The 11,020-nt window shown below is 56.5% G+C and overlaps 1 protein-coding gene across 1 annotated transcript; it reads left to right on the plus strand.

Moving 5' to 3' along the window:
- The first annotated feature begins 3,680 nt into the window (after positions 1–3,680).
- EPHB6 (EPH receptor B6) lies at positions 3,681–10,942 on the plus strand. Its single transcript, XM_040260036.1, has 16 exons — positions 3,681–3,875; positions 4,147–4,211; positions 4,469–5,222; positions 5,898–6,053; positions 6,327–6,668; positions 6,777–6,901; positions 7,092–7,254; positions 7,490–7,604; positions 7,841–7,893; positions 8,163–8,282; positions 8,402–8,649; positions 8,907–9,080; positions 9,690–9,839; positions 10,059–10,252; positions 10,377–10,532; positions 10,640–10,942. The coding sequence occupies exons 1-16, from the start codon at positions 3,776–3,778 to the stop codon at positions 10,746–10,748; spliced, it is 3,024 nt and encodes a 1,007-aa protein (XP_040115970.1). The 5' UTR covers positions 3,681–3,775; the 3' UTR covers positions 10,749–10,942.
- The last annotated feature ends 78 nt before the right edge of the window (positions 10,943–11,020 follow it).

The raw sequence follows: 11,020 nt of genomic DNA on the forward strand, positions 1-11,020 counted from the left end.
AATCTGTGAATGATTTTTGTAGCATTTGGGACAGTATTTGCAAATAACTTCTGCTTCTTAGTAATAATTTGCTTTATGGAAATGATTCTCCCCCCGCTCACCCCAGCTTTAAGAAAGTGAAGCCGCTCAGTCGTGTGTGACTATTTGTGACCCCATGGACTGTAGCCCACCAGGCTCCTCCATCCATGGAATTTTCTAGGCAAGAGTACTGGAGTGGGTTGCCATTTCCTTCTCCAGGGGATCTTTCTGACCCAGGGATCGAACCCAGGTCTCCTGCATTGCGGGAAGACGCTTTACCATTTGAGCCATACTGAGATACAATTGAGATATAATATTGTGTAAATTCAAGGTATACAAGGTGGAAATTTCCAGATGCTCCTTACTTGTCTCCATACACCATAAACTGAACTCTATTTCTCATATGGTGTTCTAGAGGCCTGAAAGGTAAATTTTAGTGGCCACTTGGCAGACTTCCACTCATGTCAGGCCATGCAGATGTACAGATGGTGTCTTTTCATGAAAGTCACCTGGAGATAACACTGAAGGATTCAGCCTGCAGCACAGCCAGCATTAACTGAAAAAAGTGAGACTGGTAGGAATCAAATCATGATTTTCACATTTGTCAAAGTAGAATGTCATTTAATAGTCTGGTCTCAGTTTCATTGTGAAATGTGTACTTTTTTTTGGTTCCAACTTCCAATTGGCTTTTATTTTTACTCTCAGTCTTTTGAGCAACGTGCCTCTTGTTTTCTTCTCGAGAGAAATCAATGGCCTCTACTTCTCTTGTCCATGCAACTCTGCAACTCACAGGCTTTTGAGACTCAGTCGCAAGGAGAGAGAGAGCTCACCTTAGACCAACTGACCTTAGACCAACAAGCAAAGAAAGGTCTGAGCCCGTTTTCCTTCACTGTGACCCTGGAGGCAGCCACAGCTCTTGGTCCTGTGTTTGTGAGCTGCAGTGTCGTGCTTCTAAAGGCTGGAGAATGTTTTATATAAAAACTTAGCTTATCACATAGTCCTGAGAAACCATTTTGAGGGCATGAACATTTTGATTCATTTTACTGAATAGTTATTATTTTTAGATAATAATAGGGCTTCCCCGGTAGCTCAGATGGTAAAGAATCTCTGTGTAATACGGGAGACCTGGGTTCAATCTCTGGGTCAGGGAAGATACCTTGGAGAAGGGAATGGCAACCTACTCCAGTATTCTTGCCTGGAGAATTCCATGGGCAGAGGAGCCTGGCAGGCTATATAGTACATGGGGTCGCAAAGAGTTGGACACGACTGAGCAACTAACACTTCCACTTTTCACTAAACAATTATTATTTACAGACTTAAAATTTTGATGATTTCACTGAAAAATAATATGCATGCAAGATTTTTATCATTAATAGTTTCATCTTAATTAATTTATTTATGGCCATTTCCTTTGGCATGCGGTATCTTAGTTCCCCCACCAGGGATCAAACCCACACCCCTTGCATTGGGAGCAAGGAGTCTTAAGCACTGGACCTCCAGGGAAGTCCCAAGATTTTAAACTGGAAAAACTAAAGGTTTATATAGCAACTTCCCATTAGCTATCTATTTTACATATGGGAATGTGAATGCTTCAGTGCTTCCTCCCACCCTCTCCTTACCCATGTGTCCAAAGTCTCTTCTCTATGTCTGCATCTCTATTCCTGCCCTGCAAATAGGTTTATCAGTACCATTTTTTGACATGGTACTCTGTGACAAGCTAGAGGGGTGGGATGGGGCGGTTTCTAGAGGGAGACTACATGTGTATTCTTATGGCTGATTCATTCAGGCAGAAATCAACCCAATATTGTAAAGGACTTATCCTCCAATTAAAAATAAATTTCTAAAAACTGAAGGACAAGAAAAGAAAAAAACGAGGATATGAGAATAAATGTTTCTTGCATTATCCCTCATGCTTTCCCTCTCCCTTTCTTCCCAGATTTTGTCTATCCTTCTTTAAGATCCTTACATACATGTGTGTATGCTAAGTCACTTCAGTCATGTCCAACTCTTTGCAACCCCATGGACCATAGCCCACTTGGCTTCCCTGTCCACTGGATTCTCCAGGCAAGACTACTGGAGTGGGTTGCCATGCCCTCCTCCAGGGGATCTTCCCAACCCAGGGACTGAACCTGCATCTCTTTTGTCTCCTGCATTAGCAGATGGGTTCTTTACCACTAGTGTCATCTGGGAAACCCCTTTACAAACCTATGTATTATATACGTAGGGCCTTCTTAGGTTAACAATGAGGAGCATACTGTATATGATTCTGCAATGGACTGTGTACTTTCCATATCAATTATTGGACATTATTTCCAATCAATACATAAGCACTAGCCCTTATTCCTTTTGGAGGCTGTGCCATAATTTTTTAGTCATCTTTCTATTGATGAACAGTCACTTTGCTGTATTTTCCCTTACCAACAATGATGCAATAAATATTCTTGTTCGAACATCTGTGCAAAGGGATCCAGGTATAGATACCTGAAGGACAAATTCTTAGACTTGAACCTGCTAGGTAGACATCACCAATGGTCCTTCTAAGAGTATACACCAACTCGATCCCATAAGAGTAGACACCAACTCGAACCCATAAGAGTAGACACTAACTTGAACCCACAGTGAATACAAGAGAGCCTATTTCTCACACCTTCTCCTACTCAGGCATTGTTAATTTCATAGAACAAATGACATGCTTCCCTTTCATTGTGAGTAAGCTAGGGAGCATCTTTATATACATATAAGGGCATACATTTATTTTTCTGTAAGCCAGAGAAAAAATGTGCTGCTTGTAGAGAGAGGACCTAAATAGCCCATCCCTTCTCTATCCTGGCTGCTTTGACAGGCAGAATCTTTCTGCCTTTGTTCATTTTCGTGTCTGCTCTTGCACCCTCCCTCCCTTCATACCCCACAGCTCTCCTTCTGCGGTCCCTCTCGCTTCACTGCCTCTCTGAAATGTCCTGGAGTGTGCAAGTCTGATGGGGGTTGGGAGGTGTTGGGGAGAGGGGACCGCATGTCCCCTCAGGGAAGGAGTAGCTTGTAACTCCCCTGCTTTTAATGAGAAGCATCTTCTGACTTTCTATACAGGGCGACCTTAGGAGGAAGGGAGGAGAATAAATGAAGAGAAAGAACTTGAGTAACTCCTTCCAGAAGAAAAGGGGTACAACCGGCTCAGAGCTACCCTGTGCTCTAACTTGTTTTGTTGTCTAGCTCAGTCATATCTGACTCTTTTGTGACCCCATGGACTGGAGCCCACCAGGCTCCTCTGTCCATGGAGATTTCCCAGGCAAGAATAATGGCGTGGGTTGCCATTTCCTTCTCGGGGGCATCTTGCTGACCCAGGAATCAAACCCGCGTCTCCTGCCTTGCAGGCAGATTCTTTATCACTGTGCCACCTGGATCAGGGAGGGCCACGAGCAACAGATACTCAGAAATGGGTCGCCTGCACAGTGTAGGAGGTAGACCACCTGGGCACGTGGCCCCCCAACATGGTGGACTCGACACAGGTCAGGAGAGCTTCGGCTTCCTGCTCGCCCCACCCATGCTTGGTGCTGGGGCACTTGAGAACTTCAGGGGGAGACCCAGGGCCAGGTTTTGGAGGCTGTACCAACTGTGAAGCAATGCAGTTACTTCTCACTGGCCTCTTCTTTCCTTTGTATCTGGAAGCAGGCTTGGCTGCAGACTGCAGCCTTGCAAAGCGGCAGCCCCACTTGGGAGCAAGGTGGTGGCAGGGCCATGGTGGGAGACCTGAAGATGCCTCATGGCTGCTGAGGGGGCTGCTCCACCAGGGAGCAGAGCGGCGGGCATGGTCGGCAGCCTGTGGGTTCTAGCCCTGGTGTCCTCAGTCCTGGCTCTGGAAGGTAAGCAGGGAGGGGAGACGGAGGAAGTCCCACCTGCTCGTAGAGACCCAGCACATGTGGGAAGTGGGAAAGATTCAGAAAAGAGTGAGACATCAAGAGAGGAAAAGGGATGGGGAAAGTTTCAGAGAAGGGCTCCCAGGAGACAATCAGGCTCCTGTTGGTCACTTAAATGAATCTGGGAGGAAAATTCTCTTCCCAGTGGGGCTGGGGTGGGCTTAGCCCTGCAGGCTGAAGACCTGGCCGCTGAGTGTCGCTTCTTGTCTCTGGGCAGAGGTGTTGCTGGATACCACTGGAGAGACATCTGAGATTGGCTGGCTCACCTACCCACCAGGTGGGGTGAGTATCACTCTTGCGTTCTGAGCCTGCTGCCCCTCCCCATGCCCCATTCAGAAGCTCTGTGATTCTGGGGAGGAAACCCTCAGTGGAGGTGGCTGGGCTAAGAGGGCTGCCCTCCAGAGGAACAGGACTTCTAGGCATCCTCAGGGGCTTTGCATGTGCTTAATTCTAAGATGGGCTGGAAGGGATATGCCCCACCTCCCTGCCCCCTATGGACCCAGGAGTAGCTAACCTGCCTCTGTGGTTCCTCCCTGCAGTGGGACGAAGTGAGCGTTCTGGACGACCAGCGACGCCTGACTCGGACCTTTGAGGCATGCCACGTGGCTGGGGCCGCTCCAGGCCCGGGGCAGGACAACTGGCTGCAGACACACTTTGTGGAGCGGCGAGGGGCCCAGCGGGCGCACATCCGACTGCACTTCTCAGTGCGGGCCTGCTCCAGCCTGGGCGTGGCGGGGGGCACCTGCAGGGAGACCTTCACGCTTTACTACCGCCAGGCCGAGGAGCCCGATGGCCCTGACAGCATCTCCTCCTGGCACCTCAAACGCTGGACCAAGGTGGACACGATCGCAGCGGATGAGAGTTTTCCTGCCTCCTCGGCCTGGGCAGTGGGCCCCCCGCGGGCCGGGCAGAGGGCGGGGCTGCAGCTGAACGTCAAGGAGAGGAGCTTCGGGCCCTTGACCCAGCGCGGCTTCTACGTGGCCTTCCAGGACACTGGAGCCTGCCTGGCCCTCGTGGCCGTCAAGCTCTTCTCCTACGCCTGCCCCTCTGTGGTCCGCGCCTTCGCCTCCTTTCCTGAGACGCAGGCCAGTGGGGCCGGGGGGGCCTCCCTGGTGGCGGCCGTGGGCACCTGTGTGGCACACGCAGAGCCAGAGGAGGATGGAGCAGGGGGCCAGGCAGCGGGCAGCCCCCCAAGGCTGCACTGCAACGGGGAGGGCAAGTGGATGGTTGCCGTCGGGGGCTGCCGCTGCCAGCCGGGGCACCAGCCTGCGCGGGGAGACAAGGCCTGCCAAGGTGAGACCCCTGTTTGCTTGCACTTGAGATCGCTCCTGAACGGGTCCACACTTCATTTTGTACCCCCTTCCCAAAGGTCAGCAATAAGCTGTTTTAGGAAAGGACCCTTGTTTTCTCCAGATTTATTTCCTAAAGCACCCAGGCTTGCTTTCATCCACTCATCTGAAACTTCTGGAACTCTCTGGAGAATTCCACAGCACTTGCTGGGGCTCCCAGGGCTACAGGCCTCTGAAGGGATGGTGATGAAAGGTGTTGAACTCCTGGGCTGTTGTGGGATGGGGCCCTTTGTCTGCATTTGCTGTCTAGCTAGGGATGGATCATCGTCCCGGGAGGCATTGGGTACAACTGAACAGGGTGATTCTGCTGTGAGTGCAGGCTGCAGACAGCCTCTGCAGAGGCAGGTTGTGAAGGCAGACCAGGCCCTGCCTCTAGTGCCTGGCCTGCTGCAGCCCCCACCACACAGGACTTTTTCCATCAATGGAAATGTAATTCCACCCCCAGCAAAATGGCGGAAGTCGTGTCAGGGTCTGCCCGAAGGAGGCGGAGAGGGAGGAGAGGGGTGAGGAGAGGCAGATCTCGGGAGGAATGGCAGGCCTGGGGGAATGGCAGTGCCAGTATTGGGGGGGCTCAGGATGGCAGAGTGGACCTGAGGCTGCTCCCTTCTCTGCCCCTTAGCCTGCCCTCGGGGGTCCTACAAAGCCTTGGCTGGGAATGCCCCCTGTTCACCATGCCCTGCCCGCAGCCACGCCCTGGCCCCTGCGGCCCCTGTGTGCCCCTGCCTGGAGGGCTTCTTCCGGGCCAGTTCAGACCCCCCAGAGGCTCCCTGCACTGGTGAGTCTCCCACCCACCCCAGGGATGGAACCGGGATGCAGTGGGGCCCGGAGAGGGTGAGCCTGAGGGCGTAGGGGGTGGCTGGTCGGCATTTGCAGTGACTTTTTCCTCCTCTGTCCTTGCTTTCCTTCCCCACCATCTTTCCCTGCTGCTCCCCTCCGGCCCACCTGCTTCCTCCCTCCACTGTCTCCTTCCTTCTTCCTTCCCCCATCACCCCTGACCCGCAACTCCCTACTCCCTGGCCCTTGTCCGCCTCACGCGCGGTCTCCCCAGGGCCCCCGTCAGCCCCCCAGGAGCTGTGGTTCGAGGTGCAGGGCTCCGCCCTCATGCTGCACTGGCGCCTGCCTCGGGAGCTTGGGGGCCGCGGGGACCTGCTCTTCAACGTGGTGTGCAAGGAGTGCGGAGGGGCCGGAGGCCAGGGCCCTTGTCGCCGCTGTAGGGACGAGGTGCACTTCGACCCCCGCCAGAGGGGCCTGACCGAGAGCCGCGTGCTCATCGGGGGGCTGCGGCCACACGTACCCTACATCCTGGAGGTGCAGGCTGTCAACGGGGTGTCGGAGCTCAGCCCCGACCCTCCCCAGGCTGCAGCCATCAATGTAAGCACCAGCCACGCAGGTGAGCCTCAGCCGCCCCTAAGCTTCCGGTCTCCTCCTTAGAATGCCCCCTTGCCCCACTCCTGCTCTCCAGCTCGTGGAAACCCCACTAACATCACCCCCACGCCAGTTCCCTCCGCAGTCCCTGCCGTGCATCAGGTGAGTCGCGCCTCCAACAGCATCACCGTGTCCTGGCCACAGCCTGACCAGACCAACGGAAACATCCTGGACTACCAGCTCCGCTACTATGACCAGGTAGGGAGCAGAGGGCGCCCCTGGCGGCGCTGGTGGGAGGTTCCAGGGGCCCCACAGTGAGGCGAGAGGTGGGGGGACCGGAGGGGTGCCTCAGGGCCCTGCAGCAGGGGAGTGAGGATCGTGGGAGGCGGGCAGGGGGGACCAGGACCCCACGGCCGGCAGGGAGTGAGTGGCTGTCGCCCCCCTCCAGGCAGAAGATGAATCCCACTCCTTCACCCTGACCAGCGAGACCAATACGGCCACCGTGACTAAGCTGAGCCCCGGCCATATCTACGGCTTCCAGGTGCGGGCGCGGACCGCCGCGGGCCACGGCCCCTACGGGGGCAAGGTCTACTTCCAGACGCTGCCTCAAGGTGAGGGGAGGCCTGGGTCGGGTGGGGGCAGCCCGAAGGGATGGTGAAGAAGGGCTCGGGGACCATCCAGACCTTGTACCTTCACCCTGACCCTCCAGACCAGGAGAGTGTCTGCCCCTTGATCTTCGGTTCCATGGTGGGGTGGGGGTGGTGCAGGTAGGTGGTTGCATGAGGGAAGGATGCTCGGGCATGTGAGATCTTACTCACCTGTGCCCCTGGGCGGCTGGTTCTCCAGGTGAGCTGTCCGCTCAACTTCCTGAGAGGCTTTCCTTGGTGGTTGGGTCCATCCTGGGGGCGCTGGCCTTCCTTCTGCTGGCGGCCATCACTGTGCTGGCTCTCGTCTTCCAGAGGTAAGCCCCTCCCCGCCACGGCCAGGTACCACTCCCTCCACATGCCCCCAAGTCCTGACAGCCCTGGAGTTCCCCAGGGAAACCCCCACCAGCACCCTCTACCCCCAGCAGCCCCCAGCCCCTGGGTCTGGCTGTCTCCCGCCCCGGAGCCCTGGCAGGACCTTGGCCTCTGTGGGGTGGACTGGGGAGGGGACAGGCGCGAGTGTGACTGCAGGACTGTGGTTTTTGTCCCCCAGGAAGCGGCGTGGAACTGGCTACATGGAGCAACTGCAGCAGTACAGCAGCCCAGGTAGGGTGGGGCCGAGAAGTGGGGGGCGGGGGGGTTGGAATCAGAACAGCCTGAGAAGGAAGGGTGAGGACCCCAGAAGTGGGGCAGGAGGGGCTGGAGGAATGGGACAGTGAGTCTGGGACAGCTGAGAACGGTCCAGGGGTACCCCCGGGCGGGGCCTGGCCCCCCAGGTTGCGGGCAGCTCCTTGGTGCCATCTTTGGAAGTGAGAGAGCAAGCCTGGGGTGTGTGGGGACGTCCCTTCTTCATGGACGACCCCCTACACCTGCAGGGCTTGGGGTGAAGTACTACATTGATCCCTCCACCTACGAGGACCCCTGCCAGGCCATCCGAGAGTTTGCCCGGGAAGTCGACCCCACGTATATCAAGATCGAGGAGGTCATTGGGGCAGGTACTGCATGGGAGCAGAGGAGGGCATGGAAAGGGGTCCCAGGAGGGTCCCTTCTGAACAGAGTAGGACACCTCGAGTGCTTCCTGGGGAGCCCCCCCAGCCTACGCCTGCTCCCCTAGGCTCCTTCGGGGAGGTGCGCCGGGGCCGCCTGCAGCCCCGGGGACGGCGGGAGCAGTCCGTGGCCATCCAGGCCCTGTGGACCGGAGGCGCCGAGAGTTTGCAGATGGCCTTTCTCGGCCAGGCCGCCATGCTGGGCCAGTTTCAGCACCCCAACATCTTGCGGCTGGAAGGCGTGGTCACCAGGAGTCGGCCCTTCATGGTGCTGACGGAACTCATGGAGCTGGGCCCCCTGGACAGCTTCTTGAGGGTCAGTCAGGCTGGTGGTGAGGCGGTGCTGGCGGTGGGAGGCTTGGGCCGGGAAAGTGGGCAGTTCTTAGCTGTCCGGGACCCACAGCCCCATCCCTCAGCTCCCATCTGCTCCTGCCTCTGGGGTCTTCAGCCTTCATTCTTAGGCCATTCTGATTCCAAATGGCCCTTGCCCTGGGGTGCCAGTGTGTCTGTGTGATGTGCCTAGGTACCCCCCCCGACTTTTGCTGACCTCTGTCTCCCCCCACCATCCCCCAGCAGCGGGAGGGCCAGTTCAGCAGCCTGCAGCTGGTGGCCATGCAGCGGGGTGTGGCCGCTGCTATGCAGTACCTATCCAGCTTTGCCTTCGTGCACCGCGCACTCTCTGCCCACAGCGTGCTGGTGAACAGCCACCTGGAGTGCAAAGTGGCTCGTCTTGGCCGCAGTCCTCAGGTGAGAGCATGGCCTCGGGGGCCCAGCCTCTCTCGGGGGTGGGGGTGGGGTTGGGGTTGCTGTGCAAAGTGGCTCGACTCGGCCGCAGTCCTCAGGTGAGGGCACAGCCTCGGGGGCCTGGCCTCTCTCAGGCGGGGGGCGGGGTGGGGGTTGCCGGAGGACAAGCTGGGACCAAGGGCGGTGGATGCCTCAGGTGGTGAACCTTAGAGTCTGAAGGGGCGGAGCTCACCTGTGTGGTGGAGCAAACCCAGGGCGAAGGGGCACAGCAGGACATCAGGAATGGACTAAGGACACTGAGGGAGAGAGGCGAGTCCTCCTAGAACCACCTCCTGCCCTTCCCTAATGCTGACCAGTGTCAGAATCCCTGGGTACCAATCCACACACCACCCTCAAGCTCTGTGACTTTGCACAAGTTTGCATTTCTCTACATCTCAGCCTCTGTACCTGCAAAAATGGAGACAACGCCATTGGTGATACAGGGTCATTACAGGATTAAACGAGATGCTTGCTGTGATACCCTTGATACACATCTGAGCACGTAGTGGTTGATCAGTAACTAGGACCATGGCTCTGATTATTGCTATTGTTACTTTCAACCTTATCCCGCAGGGCCCAAGTTGTATGCTTCGCTGGGCGGCCCCAGAGGTCATCGCACATGGGAAACATACAACATCCAGCGATGTCTGGAGCTTCGGGATAGTGATGTGGGAAGTGATGAGTTATGGAGAGCGGCCCTACTGGGACATGAGTGACCAGGAGGTGAGCTCATGACCTGGACAGTGATGACTCCCCACCCCTGTCCGTCCAACCCACCAGCCTCACAGACTCAAACATTCTAAGCCCTCCATCCTGGAATACATTCATGTTCTAAGATCTCATGGGTCTCATAGTTCCTTTCCAACCTCATTCTTACCTAACGATACATTCTTTTCCACTAGCAATAGCCTCTAAGCACTGTCTTCTTCCTCTAATCCCCAGGTGCTAAATGCAATAGAGCAGGAATTCCGGCTGCCCCCGCCTCCAGGCTGTCCGCCTGGACTGCACCTGCTTATGCTGGACACTTGGCAGAAGGATCGTACCCAGCGACCTCATTTTGACCAGCTGGTGGCCGCATTTGACAAGATGATCCGCAAGCCAGACACTCTGCAGACTGGCGGGAGCCCCGGGGACAGGTCTGGAGCTTTGGCGTTAGAACCCGGGAGAGCCAGGGAGGGTTGATGCAGACCCACAAAGGAAACTGAGCAGAGGGGACAAGGATGAAGAGGAGACTGTGACCTGCCTGCCCCTCCCTCCTAGACCTTCCCAGGCCCTGCTGAATCCCGTAGCCCTGGACTTTCCGTCTCTGGACTCCCCTCAGGCCTGGCTCTCGGCCATCGGCCTGGAGTGCTACCGGGACAACTTCTCCCAGTCTGGCCTCTGCACCTTCGGTGATGTGGCTCAGCTCAGCCTGGAGTAAGCCGGGAGGGTCTGGGAGGGGAGCCTCAGCCCAAGGCCAGGGGTGGGGCCCGGGGTCTTGGAGACACGGGCCCCCAATTTTTTCCCCTTCTGTCCCCCTCTAGAGACCTGCCCGCCCTGGGGGTCACCCTGGCCGGCCACCAGAAGAAGCTGTTACACCACATTCAGCTTCTGCAGCAGCACTTGAGGCCGCCGGGCCCCGTGGAGGTCTGAGGTCTGGGCGGGAAGCTACAGTGTGAGGATGCCTGTAACCAAGTCCTGGATGAGGGTCCCGGGGGGGCCAAGGGAGATGTGAGCCCGGCTCCACGCCCGCCAGCCACACACTAAACCCAACCCTTGGGGCACCTCCCTCCCTGGTCCTCCACTGCCCTCCCCACATTAAAGGGAAAGAAGGGATTTTGCACATCAGAGTAGTGGTGAGGCCCTGTGGTCTGCATCAAGGGGGTGGGAGACCCTACCGCAGAGAAGGCTGCGGAAGGAGAAGA

Source organism: Oryx dammah, unplaced genomic scaffold (assembly GCF_014754425.2).
Source record: "Oryx dammah isolate SB20612 unplaced genomic scaffold, SCBI_Odam_1.1 HiC_scaffold_18, whole genome shotgun sequence".
NCBI lineage: Eukaryota > Metazoa > Chordata > Mammalia > Artiodactyla > Bovidae > Oryx > Oryx dammah.